The sequence below is a fragment of the Stenella coeruleoalba genome, assembly GCF_951394435.1.
Source record: "Stenella coeruleoalba genome assembly, chromosome: 3".
Classification (NCBI taxonomy): domain Eukaryota; kingdom Metazoa; phylum Chordata; class Mammalia; order Artiodactyla; family Delphinidae; genus Stenella; species Stenella coeruleoalba.
In genome coordinates, this window is record NC_137148.1 from 117,580,623 (window position 1) to 117,599,383 (window position 18,761).

General features: G+C 40.7%; 1 protein-coding gene across 1 annotated transcript; it reads right to left on the reverse strand.

Moving 5' to 3' along the window:
• Window positions 1-17,427: 17,427 nt before the first annotated feature.
• LOC307183670 (mitochondrial ornithine transporter 2-like) lies at window positions 17,428-18,761 on the reverse strand (the record flags this gene model as incomplete). Its single annotated transcript, XM_079916505.1, has 1 exon — window positions 17,428-18,761. The coding sequence occupies one exon, from the start codon at window positions 18,759-18,761 to the stop codon at window positions 17,856-17,858; it is 906 nt and encodes a 301-aa protein (XP_079772631.1). The 3' UTR covers window positions 17,428-17,855.

Sequence of the window (18,761 nt, forward strand, 5' to 3'; positions counted from 1 at the left end):
CTTAATGTTTTTATTAGCATCTATAAGACCCAGTGAGGGGAAGCTAAGATAGCAAATTTGATGTTTCCTGAACATTTTTTTTTTAATTTATTTTTGGCTGTGTTGGGTCTTTGTTGCTGCGTACGGACTCTCTAGTTGTGGCGTGTCGGGGCTACTCTTCGTTGGGGTGCACGGGCTTCTCATTGTGGTGACTTCTTTTGTTGCAGAGCACGGGGTCTAGGCGTGTGGGCTTCAGCAGTTGTGGCTCACGGGCTCTAGAGCCCAGGCTCAGTAGTTGTGATGCACAGGCTTAGTTGCTCCGCAGCATGTGGGATCTTCCCGGACCAGGGCTCGAACCCGTGTCCCCTGCATTAGCAGGCAGATTCTTAACCACTGCACCACCAGGGAAGCCCTGAATGCTTTTTTGATTTGGCAACAATAGGATTATATGGGATGCCCATGTGAAGGGGCCCCTTTAACCTCAGAATTACCATGACTTGGGTAACAGGTATATTCAGCAGGTGAATATCCTACTCATCATAAAGCCAGTACCACATGGTTTGCATATGAAGCATATCAGCTATTTCATCTGAAGTTTTCCACTTGGCATTCATAGAGGAAGACAAACACTGCAGGGTAAACAGACCTTGCAGTGGCTTTTATCTGGTCCATCAGGCTGGCTGTTCCCTCAGGAATAACCTCTTGTGTATCTGAATCACATATAGTCATCTGTGATTGTTCCATAGTGAGCTGTGGGCCCTGTATCAACCCAAACATGCTCTTCCACTCTGCAGCACTCAAAACCAAAGACACAGCCCCCGCATTAGTTATGATTCATTTCAGTAAACGTTCTTCAGGAAGCTGATGATACTGATCTACAAAATGAAACAATTCCTTCACACCATAACCCTGGCTTCAGGAGTTTCTTGGTTTTGTCCTCTCCCCCTCCCACCCGCCCCATGTTGATTACCTTCTTTGTGACCAGAGATCTTAGAGGCCTTTCTGTTGTCCCTGCACATTTTTTACCTTGGGGGCAGCTTTGAGGCTAGTGGCCCAAGCTCAGACTCACTGAAATCTGAGTTTGGACCAGCATCAAGGTCTAACCCAGCATTCTCTTTTACTTTTAGTTTAGCTATTACAGATAACAATAACCAAGGGATTGTATGTTTAGCATCCTTCTTATTATTTTGCACTTCCTTATACACCCAGTGATTCCATTCCCCAGGATTTGGATTCCACTGGTAACTTTTACCTTTAGTAACTGACTACGGCGAGCTGCTGCTCCATACCATGGGTGACCATGTGGCCCAGGAATCAGAGGTTCTTCATCCCCTGCCCTTTCATCCTTTCTCTTCCCAAACCACGTGTTTCCGTGAGCCAGGGCTAATCTAGCAAATCCCACGTCGCTGACGTCAACTCTTTTGTGTTCTGAGCACCCAATTTCAATGTGAGGAGAGGGGGTTTTCTTCCACACCTCCAACAAGCAATGCTCTGACACCAGCTGGGTATCCTACAAGTCAACTCAGTTCTGACACTATCTCCCCTGAGATGGCACCTGATTCCACAAGTTGAGAACCCAGTCCCACAAGACTCCCCCGCAACCCCAACTGCAGATGCCAATTGCGAGCCCATGTTGTTACCTGTGCTTCTGACCAACTGGCTACGGATTGGAGGGTCCCAAGATTCCCTTCTCAGACTCCAAACACCAGTGGCAAGCCCAGGTTGCTGTACTGCTGTACCTGTACTTCTGACCGACTGACTGTAAATCAGAGGTTCCCACAAAGCTTGGGTTTGATTAATTTGCTAGAGTGGCGCAGAACTCAGAGAAACATTTTACTTACTAAATTACCAGTTTATTATAAAAGGGTATAACTCAGGAAGAGCCAGATGGAAGAGATGCGTAGTGCAGGGTATGGGGAAAGGGGCACAGAGCTCCCATGCCCTCCTAATGTGCCACTCTCCCCAAATATCCATGTGTTCACCAACTGAGAAGCTCTCTGAACCCTGTCCTTTTGGGTTTTTCTGGAGGCTTCATTACATAGGCATGGTTGATTAAATCATTGGTCATTGGTGATTAAACTTAATCTCCAGTCCCTCTCCCCTCCCCAGATGTCAGGGGAAGGACTGAAAGTTCTAACCTTCTAATTACATGTTTGGTTCTCCTGGCAGCCAGCATCCCATCCTTAGGTGCTCTTCCAAAAGTCAGCTCATTAACATAACATAACAAGAGACACCTTTATTGCTCTCTTCACTTCACTTAGGAAATTCCAAGGGTTTTAAGAGCCATATCAGAAACCGAGGACGAAGATCAAATATATATTTCCTATTATAAATCACAGTATCACACTGGGTGAGAGATATTTTACGGAACTCTCCAGAATGGAGCACAGAGTATGTAGATATATGTGCCTCATACGAATGCTCACTAAATGTTCAACACTGCAGTTGTGAATATTAATACTGAAATTGAAAAGAAGGTCAGTTATGTGGCTTTTTACTTTTAAAACATTACATAATGCTTACTATGTGCCAGGCATAGTTCTATCCATAAGATATCAAATAGCCCTTTCCCCAGCTATACCAGTATTTGCTGCTAAATGAACATGAAAATCTTAAAGCCCTTGACTCTCTGACTCCTCCAGGCCAACATAAGCAGACTTTTACTACTTGCCAGAGGAAAGCACTATCCCCTTTCCTGGAAATCATACAACAAACTTAGGAGGCAGGTGCTTTACAAAGTGACACTTGTTCTTCTCCACATCTGTCCCTCTAATCCACATTCCTTTTAGGCTATAACCTATGGAAAAGTATACTCTCCATTCTGGGGGAGATAACTTTCACAGAAAGAATTGCAAGGCCTGACCAATACATACCAGCAGGATACAGGGAAAATGTGAGAGTGGATTTTGAGGGTATTGGACCAGGGTACAGAATATAAGCCTAGATTTGGTAGAATTAAATGACATGGAGAACTTGCCCATGACTTGGGATTTAAGCTTCTGGCAAGGATACCTGGACCAGATCCTAATACTTTGGCCAGAAAGGTCAAAGGCTTTTTGAAGATTAGACACAATTAATGGCTAATAAATGTAGTAGAGATATGAACTACCCTTGGACATAGTATGGAGGAGAATATCAGAAGGCTCGGAGAGGTGGGAATGTTAGATTGGGTTTACTGTATAAACCCTGAGAACCCAACAATTATGTTCCCTAAGATTGCCCAGAAGTGAGGCTTCTAGTGAGGAAAAGACTGACATTTTTGTAAAGCTCAGTGGGTAACTATCCCCTATAGACAAGGGTTTGTGGTATTGATGCTGGCAAAGAACTGAGCTCTCTGGCATGAATGAGGATAATGAGATTTCAGAATAACAGAGACCAAATGGCTTCACATAATTAGTGGCAAAGTAGATTTAACTACTGCGGCAGCAGCAAGACCATCATGGCAACCAAGGTGTTTTTACACATAGGGATTGTAGCTATGCCTAATAAACCACGGTGTTCCTGGGAGTGAGAAAGATAGACAGCCAAATAAAATGTTGCTTGACTTGTTTAATAAAGATATTTGAGAGCTGGTATACAGCTACTGCAATGGACAATTGCAGTCCCTCACCCTGTTTTTAGGTATGTCAGATCACATACCAGAGCCTGTTAGAAGGGGAAGATGACCCTCCTTAAGGAAGGGCAATGCCACTGCAGCTAAAGACTCTAAGTGTTCCTTCTATCCTTTCCTAAAGAGATCTGCAGCTGTTTGCCTGGGTAACTGCACTTGGGAAAGTGGATTATCCAGACTTCTCAAGGAAGGTGAAATATAGTTCCTGAGCAGACTCTGATAAGAGGTGACCTAAAACACCATAATGGTCCTTCAGTTATAATGCAGGCTTATAGAGATGAAGAGATGAATGGAATTTAGGCCCAAATCCATCTCAGAGTGGGTCCAAAGCATCCAGACCTACCATGTGAGTATTTCCTGGGTCCCTGAGTGTATAATTGGGATAGATATACTCATCAGCTGGAAGAAGCCTGTGCAGAAAAGAATTAATGTAGCAGGCTTAATACTCTATCCTTACAAGGCCCTGCTTGCAAGGTTGGCCCTTGGCTGTTATCTGGGAACTTGGATTTGGGGAGCATTTCCACTGTCCCCTACCACCGGCTTTCTTGGCATTCTGAACTCACAGATCCTAATCGCCTAGATCTGGCTCTAAGGGAAAATCTGATACTATCTTCTAAGCACCATTTCAGTTATAGCATGAGCTGTGCTAAACTGAAAGCAGCCACAGGCTCCATAAAGGGAACACAGATGCTGTGCCTGTTGCAGATTTAGGAAACCCCCTTGTGGGGCCTTAAACAGAGAAAACATGGATGCTGGCTGGACCATCTGGACCACTTACAGATGCCCACAGGAAAGTCTTATTTACTGATGGGGCCATCTGTAATTGAGGTGCTGACTGGCTCTATATATCTTTTTTTTTTTTGCGGTATGCGGGCCTCTCACTGTTGTGGCCTCTCCCACTGCGGAGCACAGGCTCCGGAGGCGCAGGCTCAGCGGCCATGGCTCACGGGCCCAGCCGTTCTGTGGCATGTGGGATCCTCCCAGACCGGGACACGAACCCGTGTCCCCTGCATCGGCAGGCGGACTCTCAACCACTGCGCCACCAGGGAAGCCCTGGCTCTATATTTCTGATAGAGATATACAGAGAACGGTTGCATTTCTAATTTGTGAGTACTGTGGAAAGCTGCAAGTTGGGGGAAGGCACATCACAGTAACTATGACCCCCTCCACCCACTCCTGACAGATCAGACTCTGGACCCCCAATGGGGTATGTTCCACTGCTATTGACTTGTGTTCAGATTTCTAGATTGGTTGCAATTTGCATCAATGAACTGATAGTGTGACTCTATTTCCCTCACCTTTTACCTAGTACACACATCTTATTAAGGCAATTTGACTGTTAAATGCAACCATCCCCAGAAAGAGATTGATCCGTGTAAATCCATTTTGAAAACCTTTGAAAATTCAGGATATCATCATGATAAATTCCTTAACATGATATGACTTTATGGTAAAAATTATATTAAAAATTGTTTCTGTGAAAATGCTTTTGTCTTGCATATGACACTTTCAGACAAAAGATCTGGGTAAGAGGAGAGGATGACTAAAAAATATAAAGTCATAATTGCTGAATGGGACACATTGATTTTTTAACAATGAAGAAAACACAGCCCGGGGAGGCACAGAGAGTGGGGAGGACATTAACAATGTTTGTTTTTCAGAACTCTTCCTGGAAGCTTCCCTCTCTTCTTGAAGGAAAACTCCCCATGCTGCTTTTCCAAGCTGCTGTGAGCATTCTGGATTCAAATGGACTGCTGAGCCCACAATCACACCTGACAGTGCTGACTATGAGGCAGCAGAGAATGGCTCCAGCTCCTGCACTTTCCATGCAGAACACTTCCAGATGCTGTCCACGCCTGTGAGGTGGAAAAGGTGATGTCATGCACAAGCAAAACTGTTTGGAACCAACTGCCTCGGGAAGCCCCTTTGAAACCAAAAACTGAACTGAATTATTTGGACTGAACTGAGAATCCTGGAGCAGGAGGCCCCATGGTTAGAGGCCATCTTGAAGTCTCTGTTAACCAGTACTGCCTAACTAATGTATGTTCTGCTTGGGGTGCCCTAACTATGTAAACTCTCTGTTTCCAGAGGTACTACATGTGCCCTCTGGGACTGTATTTCTTCCATGTGTACCCTGCTATCATGACACTGCCTCAGCCCTACAAGGCATTTGTGTCAGCTTCAACTTCCTAGCCAGAGTTGTGCTGTGCCTGACTTGATGCCTTGGGTCAGGTGAAAAGGTTACAACAAAAACTTAAACAGGAAGATACCTGGCTTTCTAAGGTAGGCCTTTACGGTTAGTGGGATTTGTTTAACTGGCCAAATCTAGGACCCATGGAGGGCATAACTGAGGCCAATGTTGTATGTTGGTCTCACCCTGCTACATGGGGTCCTACTGATGATAATCTTGTTGTAAAGACACCTTGGCCAAGGGCCAAGGGTATGGGCTGTGCAGGAAAGAGTTACCATAGCGGGCCTGAGACTCCTATCCTTAGAAAGCCCTGCTTGCAAGGTTGGCCCTTTGTTGGCATCTGGGACTTGGATTTGGAGACTGTCCCCAGCGTTTCATAACTGATAAAGGCCATTTACTGTGCCTAAACTGTATATACAAACAATGTAGTTTATGCTAGGCAGGGGATGCCCATGTGTCCAGCACCCAATAAAACCCCTGGATTTCAGGTAAGCTTCGCTGGTAGACAACACTTCATACATGTTGTTTCAATCTGATGCTAGAAGAATGAAGCACATTCTGTGTGAATCCAAGGAAGAGGATCTTAGAAATTTCTATCTACTTTCCTCCAGATTTTGTCCAAGGCACCTTTCCCTTTGCTGATTTTTCTTTGTATCCTTTTACTGTATCGTTTTACATTCTCACAGTCATGAGTATGACTATATGCTGAGTCTCATGAGTCTTTCTAGCAAATCACCAAACCTGGGGATGGTCTTAGAAACCTTCAATGTCAAACCCTTTCATTTGTTCCCTGACTGGTAGGGTAAGAAACATTATAGTGGAAAACCTGAAATTTCCCTTTCCCTAGCCAAGATAGTAAATAAGTAACACTGCATCCTAATTTCAGAGATGAGCACTACAGTCTAAAAGTTAAAGTATGCAGAGGTGATAGTCTCCTCATATCCTCATTTAATTCACCTGTTCACCCCCTGCAAAAACTGGATGGATCATAGTGATGACAATGGACTGCAATTTGCTTAATCAACTGGCAGCTCCAATTACAGCTGCATACCAGTGGTTATCTCTACTGGAGCAGATTAGTATAACCTTTAGCACTTGGTAGGTGGCTATTTTTCTGGTGAATGCATTCATCCTAAACTCCACCAGTGAATAAAATCAAAAGCAGTTCATCTTCTCATAACAGGGCAGCAAAATGTATTCACTGTCTTGCCCCAGAGCTATGTTAACTCTTTCCCTTTCTTTTGTAACATACTCCACAAAGACCTCAACATTGAACATTCTGCAGAACATAATGTTAGACTACCATATTGATGACATCATGCTAATTGGGCCTAATGAGCAGTAAATGAAAAGGACCCTAGATGGCCTAGCAGGACACATGCATGTCAAAGAGTAAAAGATTAGCCCCGTGAAGATTCAGGGGCCTGCCCCATCAGTGATGATTCTAGGGGTCTGGGGCATGCCAGGAAATCACACCCCCAAGGTAAAATACAAGTTATCTCTTGCATCTCTTACCACTAAAAGAGAGGCACTGTCTTTGGGGACCTCTCTGGATTTTAGAGGCAGCATATACCATATTTGGAACTCAAAATGCTGCCAGGTTTGAGCAGGGCCCGGAGTAAGGAAAAGATACGTAGCAGGTTGAAACGATAATACTAGCCAATCTGATGTCATCTAGTCAATCTGATGTTGCTAAAAATGCCAGTAGTGGATAAGGATGCTGTGTGGAGTTTCCAGCAAGCCACAGTAGGATGATTATAGTGCAAATCTTATAGTGCAGATCCATGCCTTCTATAGCAGATAACTTCTGTGTCCTTATAAGTAGATGCTGTCATGCTCCTGAGCCCTAGTAGAGAATGAGTGGCTGACTATGGGACATCAAACGATCATAATGTCATAAGAGCTGCTTACCGTGGGCTTGGTATCATCGGAGCCACTAAACCATAAGGTTTTTTTCTTTTTGGCTTTTTTTTTAAGAACTGATTTTATTTGCATAACTGACTAAAGGAGTCTCATTTGTAACCAAGATGGAATTCACAGTATGTTGTTACATTCACGCTTAAAAAAATATATTGCTAGGGCTTCCCTGGTGGCACAGTGGTTGAGAGTCCGCCTGCCAATGCAGGGGACACGGGTTTGTGCCCCGGTCCGGGAGGATCCCACATGCCGTGGAGCGGCTGGGCCCATAAGCCATGGCTGCTGAACCTGCGTGTCCGGAGCCTGTGCTCCGTGATGGAAGAGGCCACAACGGTGAGAGGCCCGCGTACCGAAAAAAAAAATATATATATATATACATATATATATACATATATATATATGTATATATATATATATATATGTACAGGAATTTGCAAATTGATATAAACATACATTACTTCCAAGTACATTTCTCCCCTTCTTCCTGGAGGAAAAAGAATAGAGCCATCCAGCAAGTCAACCCCTTCAAAATAACTTTAACACAAAGGACGTAAGTATCTCTAAATCAAAAAAGTGGTTCATCTGACCTACAGGTGTCACGGGAGAGAACATCATGGAATGACAGCAATGACAACAGCTTGACTTCAGATGGAACCGGACTATTTAAAATGGAGTTTCCAGGAAAAATAGGCACTGATTTCTGGAAGGAAATTCACTCCTTACTGAAGCTATTTATTGAGCCAATATGGCTGGTTAACATTTCACTAGTGTAAAGTAACCCAGCGCAGGACTCGCGGACGACGCCGGTTGAAACCAAACGCACAGTCGGGTCACAACTGGCGCTGCCTGGGCTCCACTGAGAGCTGCTGTCCCTATTCCCCAGATGTAGAGGACCACCCCAATTTCATCTCAGGGCCTCAGTCCATTTCTTCCCATACTGCAACTGTCTAGCATTATACAAGGTACCCTTCTGCTTACCCACTTAAACTACTTTTCAAGTTAATTAGAAAAACTTTTCTTTAAAAAACAAAGGAAGAAAGAAAGGCGCTGTGAGTAGTACCAAAAATTCAAGGAAGAAATAATTCCAATCTTATACAAACACTACCATAGAATAGAAAAAAAGGGAGAAGACGCCCTTAAAATGTTTTGCATAACCCTGATATCAAGAAAGGAAAATTAAAAGCCAATATCACTCACTGACATAAAGTAAAAGAGAAAAAAATCATACAATAATTTTTAGAGACACAGAAGAAGGATTGGATAAAATTCTGTTTATAATGGGGGGAAAAACTCCTTAAATTAGAAATAAAACTTCCTTAATCCTTAAATGATATGAAAACATGTACAGCAAAACACATTAATGGTGAAATGTTAAAACCTTTCCTCTGACATCAGAAACAGGACACAAATGCCCACTATTACATTTATTTGATATTGTACTGGAAGTTTTGGCCAGAATAATAAGGCAAAGAAATACAAGTTATGTAGATTGCAGAATAAGAAGCAAAGTTGTTATTATTTGTAGATGATACTAAGGAGTACAAAGAAAATCCAAAAGTACCTACAGATAAAATATTATAATTAAAGAGTTTACTAAAGTTGCTGAATTTGGAAAATCAATATAAAATCAATTTATTTTATAAAGCAGTAAACAGAAATTGACATTTTAAAGATAGAATTTATAATAATTAAAAAAAATCAAGTAGCTAGGAATAAGTCTAACTAATAAAGTATAAGGCCTCTATGGAGAAACCATATGCCTTTGTGAAGAGACACTAAGATGACTTATATAAATGGAGAAATATATGATGTTCCTGAATTGGAAGATTCAATGTTTTAAAGTTATAAATTCTCTTCTCCCCCAGGACAACATTACTTTAAACATTTCATTACTTTAAAATTCATATGAAAGAATAAAATAAGAGCTAGGAAACTTCTTAAGAAAAAAAGTAGGATTAAAAATTTGCCTTACTTATTATTGACTTGTTATAAAGCTATATTAATCAAGATAGTCTGATATTGGTGCACAGGCAGAAAATTTGACAAATGTAATAGATTAGGGAGCTCAAAAATAGACATATATATATGGAATGTTTGAACATTACAGAGATGGCAATTCAGAATGTCTTAGTCTGCTCAGGCTTCTCTAACAAAATACCATAGACTGGTGGCTTAAACAACAGATATTTATTTCGCATAGTTCTGGAGGCTAGGAAGTCAAAGACCAAGGTGCCAGCAGTTGGTTTCTGTTTTTTTTTTTTTAACGTCTTTATTGGAGTATAATTGCTTTACAATGGTGTGTTAGTTTCTGCTTTATAACAAAGTGAATCAGCTATACATATACATATGTTCTCATATCTCTTCCCTCTTGCGTCTCCCTTCCTCCCACCCTCCCTATCCCACCCCTCTTGGTGGTCACAAACCACCAAGCTGATCTCCCTGTGCTATGTGGCTGCTTCCCACTAGCTATCTATTTTACATTTGGTAATGTATATATGTCCATGCCACTCTCTCACTTCGTCCCAGCTTCCCCTTCCCCGTGTCCTCAAGTCCATTCTCTATGTAGCAGTTGGTTTCTTAATGATGGTCTTCTTCCTGGCTTGCAGGCTGCAGCCTCCTCACCATGTACGTATACATACACCATGTACGTATACATACACCATGTACATATACATACACCATGTATGTATACATACACCATGTATGTATACGTGGTTTAAGAAGCAGCTCTGATATTTCTTCCTCTTCTTATAAAGACACTAATCCCATCATGGGCTCCACCCTCATGACTTTATCTAAACCTAATTAGTGCCCAAAGGCCCCTCCTCCTAGCACTATCACAGTGGGGGCTAGGGCTTCAATATATGAACTAGGGTAGGGGGTGGGGCACAAACATTCAGTTTATAACACAGATCAATGCAAAAAGATGAAATGTTCAATTAAAAATGGTTATCCATACAGAAAAAGATTAAATTGGGTCTTAATTTAAAAATCAACTTCAAATGGTTCTAAGACTCAAATGTCAAAAACAAAAACAAAACCCAAAACAACGTTCAAGCTCTTAGTGGAAAATACAGGTTAATGGATTTTAGACCTTGGGCTAGAAATAATTTCTTTAAAAAGACACTGACAATAGAATAAAAGATTAATACATTTGTAATAAAATCAAGAAACTTCATTCATCAATAGACATCTTAAAGATGTGAAAAGGTACAAACCAGGAGAGGATACTCACATATACACACTGACAAAGAATTAATATCAAGGATATATAAAGAACTCCTACAAACCAATATAAATAAAAATAACAATAGAAAAATTGTAAAAGACATGAACAAACATTTCACAGAAGAAACATATAACCAATAGATGCACAAAGAGATGTTCTTTTGCTGTAATTAGAGAAATATAGATCAAAACCAAGATCAGGTAGATTTTTTTGTTTGACAAAAATTTAAAAGCCTGACAATGCCAAGTGTTGGAAAGCCTGTGGATACAAGAGATTCAGGCCTATATATTGCAAGTGCATGTAAAAATCCATACAACTACTTTGCCAAATAGTTGAATATTAGCTATTAAATATAACGATTACTCCCAGATAAATACTTGCGAGTTCCAGAATTTCTATTCCTAGTTATATACCCAAAAGAAATTCTTGCACATTTGCATCAGGAGGTATATATAAGAATGTTTATATTGACAGTGGGCAACAGGAGCAAAAATCAGGAAACAATCCATATGCCTATCAACTGAATGAATAAGCTACGGCATACTCACAGAATGGAATGTTTTACAGTAATCTAAATAAATGAATTACAGGAACACAAGATGATTGGATTTTAAAAATAAATATTAGAGAAAAAAATGTACCAAAGTATCACATACAGTATTTTACCCTTACTATAAAATTTAAAACAACTAGAAAAATATATATGTGGGAGTAACATATAGTACAAAAAAAAAATTCAGAGGAGCAAAGAATGATGCACATAGAATTCAGGATGATAGTTACCTTGATCTGCTGGGTCCAGGGAGTGGTAGGAGGGACCATTTGTATGATCAGATGTATATCACTACCAAGGTCCTGGCATTTGTGGGGAGGTACTGTGTTCACAAATTCTTATTACTATTTCGATAGATAACTACATATATAGATATACAGCTAAATGATACTGGATAGGTAAGTAAATAAACAATGCAGGTCAGGTATGGACTAATGATGACAGTTTATCATAATCCAATTCTGTGAACTTGAGGGCCAACCGTATAAAAATAAAACAAAACAGCACATGTGAGAGAATATAAAGCACACAGATTCACCAATGAAGTATTCTTGCCAAAAATGTTTAAGTTCAACCAAGCCTTTAGACCTTCTTTCAAGGAGTGAAAGTCCTGAAACCCAGGAGACTTACTGCCTAGTTCTTCGCACTAACAGACCAGAATCAATCTGGAGGAAAAACTCTTGGATATAGTGCAAGGCTCTTATCGACGTGGTTCAGCTTTGACTCCAGACGGCAAACAGAAGTGGAGAGGCAAGCATAAAAATAGAAGCAGAGAATTAAAAATAAAAAGCAGTGTGTGCTAAAATCCTTAATGCATTACAAAAGACAGTAATGGCTCTGCGGCCGGCCTCCGGGCTCAGAACCCAAGACTTATCCTGCTGCACGGCCTCTTCATGACCAAGTGGGCACCTGAGTCCAAGTAGATTCCCATGTCTGGTGCTAAGGAGACAGAGAAGGCTTTTTGTGGACAAAACCTCCAAGAACCTAGATCGGGAACTCAGAGCACGGGTTGAAGGGTCTGCCATTCATCGAAAGGCAGAAAGGAGTCTTTGCTCCGAATGGACAAAAGAACCATTTGTAAGTCAATGTGCAAAGAAATTAAGTGGGAGGATGCCCGGATTAAAGTCTGCTGGTTATTGAGGAGGACCCAGTGAAACTACGTTAAGCTGGAGTAGAAATTCTCACTATATAGACAATTATCTGGCTTCCCTGTAACAGAAATAATACTCTTTCTGAGTACAATTTTTCCCCCCACAGAATGTGCAGAATTGTTAACAGACATCAATTTTCTACAAAACTACTTACCCAGCTGTGAAATTTTTTGTCTCAAGGTGCAGACTAAAGCCAGTAATACCAAATTTTCTGAAGTGGTTTTGAAAAAGCCATTATATCTGTGGCAATGAACAAAGCATCAGAACAGATGATACTCCACCAACCTTGAAGAGATAGGGACACAGGATGATCCTAGTCCGCCTTTTAAACATCATTTACACCATTCACAAGGAGCCTGTATTTAAAAGTGCTGGCATTTGGAGGGCACTGAAAACACGGTGGACCATGGAGCTCAAAGGGCAGACCACAGACTTAGATGATAGTTCCAACACTGAAATAATTTACTTTCTAAAAAGGCTCTCAGAGAAGATTCCTGGGCCATTCCGCATGAATTTGGAGAGATCAGAGAGACCAGAGAGTCACAGACTTTGAAACAGGAATTTCAAATTTCAAAGGGTGCTTACGTTGGAAACGTAGGCTCCAAACAGAAGGTACTTTCTGGCTTGAGCAAAAAATCTCCTGTGACTGTTTTATGCACACAACAACTTCCTGATAATAATATCACCCCTTCTTAGAGATATGGGCCAGAAGAAGAGAACCTACTTTCCTTCCAAGTTCAACACCTTGGGGACATTCTCTTGTTTAATTCAAGAAAATGATCAAGTTTGATACTCCACTGCCAGATATGGTCCTTCTGAGATATTACATATACTTAACTGCTGTAGCTTGGTATTAGTATCCCATGAAAGCTGGAACAGAGAATGAATTTCTAGCTACAGTATCACTATAGCATTGCAAGATACATACCATCTGGTCCTGACAGTAGACCAAAGGGTATAATAAGATTTTTCAAAGTTGAGGGATACCAGGGAGTTCCCTGGCAGTCCAGTGGTAGGACTCGGTGCTTTCACTGCCATGGCCTGGGTTCAATCCCTGGTCGGGAACTAAGATCCTGCAAGTTTTGCACCATGGACAAAAAATAAATAAATAAAAAAAATTGAGGGATAGCAGAGAAAACTCTAATTTTAAAAGATACATGCAAGTTCATAGTAGCACTATTTATGATAGCCAAGACATGGAAGCAACCTAAATGCCCATCAACAGATGAATGGATAAAGAAGATGTGGTATATATATATATATATATATATATATATACATATATATATATATATATATACATACACACACACACACAATGGAATATTATGCAGCCATAAAAAGAATGAAATAATGCCTTTTGCAGCAACATGGATGGACTTAGAGTTTACCATATTAAGTGAAGTAAGTCAGACAGAAAAAGACAAATATATGATATCACTTATTTGTGGAATCTAAAAAGATGATACAAATGAACTTATTTACAAAACAGAAATAGACTTATGGCTACCAAAGGGGAATGGGGGAGGGAGGGATAAATTAGGAGTTTGGGATTAACATATACACACTACTATATATAAAATCGGTAAACAACAAGGAGATATATATATATATATATATATATATATATACACACACACACACATATGTATGACTGAATCACTTTGCTGTACACTGGAAACTAACACAACATTGTAAACTAACTATACTTCAATAAGAAATAATTTTTAAAACGTTGAGGGATAAATTATACTATGTGGAAGTAAAGTTTAAAATAAGGCTACGCATCAGAAATATGGATTTGACCAACTTAAATCTTAGAAATAAATACCATCTCACCTCAAAATAAATAAATAAATAAATAAATAGTAACCTGTGAGGTGATGGACATTAACTAACCTTATTGTAATAATCATTTCATAATAAACACATATATAAATCATAACACTGTACACCCTAAACATGCACAATGTTATTTGTCAATTATATCTCAATAAAGCTGGGGAAGAAAAAAGAAAGAAATACCATGAAACTAATTTAAAGACTACAAAGAAACCACAATATAAAAACAAAAACACAGTTAAGGAAAAGATTTTACACACACACATCATTGATTTTACATACACACACACACACATATACACACATAATTTGGATTGTATTTTTTTGTTCTAAATTATATTCTAGAATATTGCTCTTCTGACTGAAAACAAACATCTAGACCATCAGATCCCTGAGAACAGAAACCAGACCATTAATATCTGAATACCCAGAGCTCAATACAGTATACTGTATGGTGTGAATTCAAAAATATTTTTATTTAGGTAAATAATTTAATGATAGAACACTCAAATTTCTTTAAACACAATATTTCAAGTTACTATATTTTTGTCTGAGTACAGATCTGAAGTGGTACAAATTGTCTAAATATTGAACCATGAATTAAGCAAAAAGGGTGGAAAACAATTCTTCTGACTTAGGTTTCAATTCCTTACTCCCACTCTTGCTTGCCTCAAATGATTTCTATTGAAGATATTTAGGTAAACCTTTAATGGACAACATGTGAAAAGGTCCGTTGACTATAGGGCTAATTGAGACAAGCTCATGGGTACTGAGCAGGGGGCCTTCGGACTTTGAAAGGTCCACTTCCTGCAGAAGCCATTCCTGTTCTCTTTTCTACTTTAATCCAGACCTGCTTGAATGAAGCCCCATTAAGTAGCTACTGACCACTTACGTACGTAATATATAACTTAAATGTATAAATAACTTAGAAGTAAAGTAGAAAAATGGTTTTCTTTTAAAGAAAAAGCAAATGGAAGACCAGCCACCGCTCTGGAGCACACCAGGCATGACACTGAGCATCCCCTCCCCAAATGTCTGCCCCAGCCCCCATTTGTCAACATCCATCACCCTGACCCTCTTGCCTCTGGCAATATGGCTAGACTTACCTCAGAGGTTTCACAGATAGAAAAAAGCTGAAGGAAACTGGGGATTCCATACCAGGTGTACATTCCACCAGCAGTGATTGACACACATGCCACGTGCGATCATTAACACTGGGAGCCTGCCTCTTTTCAGCTTTACAGGCTGCTTAAGAACACTTCTTATTGAGAGAGACTCTGCTGGTCTTGGATCATCATGGAATGATGAGGCTTACTTTAGTAAGAATGACCCTCTTACATTATAGGGCCAAAGAACACATGCACAAGTGTGTAGGGATCAGACGAACTATGTTTTTTTGTTTTTGGTTTTTGTCAGTGCCTATATATATACATATGGTATAGTTTAATAAAGTTGCTTTTCTTATGTTTCATTGCTTTGTAAAATCACATCATATATACAGTCATCAATAAAACTCACAGATGGCCAGTACGAAATTTAGAAGTTTCCAACACTGTAAAAAAATGACAAGGAGTTATTAGCCCTCAGGTAAACTTCAGGATGGGTCAGCCCTAACATTAATCACTGTGGACTGCAAGCACTAAGCTCTGTCTAGTTCTATTTGAGAGGAGAGGACTTCATCCACTGGTACCGTCACCTAATCACCATCAGGGCACAAAAAGTTCTCATGGCTTTGGCACTCTCTGTTCCCTGGAAGGGTTTCTGACTGGTGGAGGCAGAGAGGACAGTGAACGATCCAAAAGGAATCAACAACCCCTAAATGGGCTAATAGTACATCCTGGAATCCTACCCAGGCCAGGACCCGAGACTGGAAGCTAAGAACTGTTGTCAACTACATGGGTCTTCATCCAAGCACAGAAGCACAGCCCCATCCCTCACCCCTTCCTCAGTCTAAAGTAGAGCAGAGGGGAAGCTCTTTGGGAGAAGAGAGGAAGGAAATTTGGTACAGACAAAGGCCAGGCTACTTCCCAGAGTCCTAATGCTCTAGGCCACACCTAACTAAGAGTGTGGAATATGATCCCACTTTGAAGATGAATAGCACTATTTTAAGCGTAGAACATCTCGGGAAAATCCAGGATGCCTACTCTGAAACTTTAACTCGAGGCTGTGGAAGACACATCACTATGCAGGTATATTCTCCTCTTAAAAATCTAAGATGACAGAGACCACCCTGGTGGTCCAGTGACTAAGGCTCCACGCTCCCAGTGCAGGCAGCCCAGGTTGGATCCCTGGGCAGGGAACTAGATCCCGCATGCCACGACTAAAAAAACATTCTGCATGCTGCAACTAAAGATCCTGCATGCCGCAACTAAGACCCGGTGCAGCCAAATAAATGAATAAATATTAAAAAAAAAATCTAGATGAGAAAAAATATGAAATCTTGCCATTTGCGACAACATGGAGGGACCTTGAGGGTATTATGCTAAGTGAAGTAAGTCAGACAGAGAAAGATAAATACTATAGGATTTCACTCATATCTGGAATATGAAAAACTATAATAAACAAACAAAACCCCTAATAAATGAACAAACCAAAACCAAATAAAACAAACATGTCATTACAGACAACAGAGTAGTGGTTATCAGAGCGGGTAGGTAAACGAGGGAGACAAAGTGGATAAAGGGGATCAACTGTATGGTGATAGATGAAAAATAAATATTTGGTGGTGAGCACATTGTAGGGTATACAGATGTAGAAATATAATGCCATAAATCAAGATTACCTCAATAAAAAATAAAATAAATCATTGTAAATGAAAAAATGTAGATGGATATTTTCATTTTCAAGCACCAAAAACTTTTTAAAAACTTTAATTGGCTAATATAGTGCACATGTTAAGCAGACTTTTAAAGAGACCCTACATCTTGAGTGGGTTAAGTAATCATTTATAACCATCTTGAAACATGTTTAACTCGGTTTTTCTAGTGACATGAGATTAAACATGGAAACCAAACTGTGTTTCACTCACAACATATAAGCAAACAAACTGCATGTACATGTGTAGATTTATGCAAAAGCCCGGTGATACAACTATGTTTAGCTTTTCAGATTAGGTACATACGGCCACCCACTCGCCCTGTATTACCTCACCAAACACAAGAGCAGCAACTTTTCTATTTCAATACAATTATGGGCAGAAATTATATGATATAAAATAGAGGTTCTTCCATAAAGGTTAAGATTTAGCATATAAGCAGGGAAGACAAAAGCAAAGTTCCCATGAAGTCAAAAATAATACCACACTGGTCCAGTGCTCCATGAAACTCTGAGTTAAATTATAGTCCTCAAAGGCGTGTACTTGGATCCAGATTCACCAAGACACTTCAGTATGCTTCAAACTGGCTCATCATCATCTTCCTGCTGTATTCATAAGCCAAAAATAGTGCCGCATTGGCAGGGAACGCTCGAATCAAAGTAGCTTTCAGACCAGAATATAAAGCTGCTACTCCTTCCTTTTTCACAACACTTAAAAGAGTTCTGATAAGTCCTGCCTGTTTTCCAAGCATGGAAAGAACCTGAATTCTGGATTTGATACAATCCACTGGGTATATGACAAGCCAAAGGCAAATTCCAGCAATTCCACCGCTTAACATCAAGGGGACAGGGCCTAGTTCATCTTTTGATCCATCCGAGGCAAAAAACGATCGGCTCAGTTCATAGCCACCGAAGAAGAAGAAACAGCCTGGTACTACTTGAAACAGAGTGCTCGTGAGTCCGTGGTAGAAGCCCAAGGGGCCATCCTTTCTAAGGATACTCTTCACGACGGACCAAACTGTATTATGGCTTTTTGCTATCCTCCCTGACATCTCCAGTTCGTGCATGGTCTGCAGCCGGCACTTCACCAGCTCAGTGGGGCACAGGGCCAGCGCGCCAAACGCAGAGGCGATGGAACCAGCGGCCGCAGTCTGCAGATCATTCAGCTTCGTCTGCTTGTCCAATCCAACCACTTTCCTCACGAACTGTTGGCAGAAGCCGTAGCACAAGAAGAGGACTGAGTTCTCGGCGACGTAGGCCATCAGCGCGGGGCCAGTCCCTTTGTAGAAGCCCCGCAAACCCACCTGGGAGTATGTCTTCAGGCCACAGTCGACGAGGCCCTTGTACAGGCCAGGGAACGTCTGCATCTTCACTTTCAGTGTGTCGAAGGGCTGCCCGGTCAGGACGCATGCTGTGCCCCCAAGGGCCCCCGCGGTGAGGTCGATGGCGGCTTGGATGGCAGGATTGGATTTCAT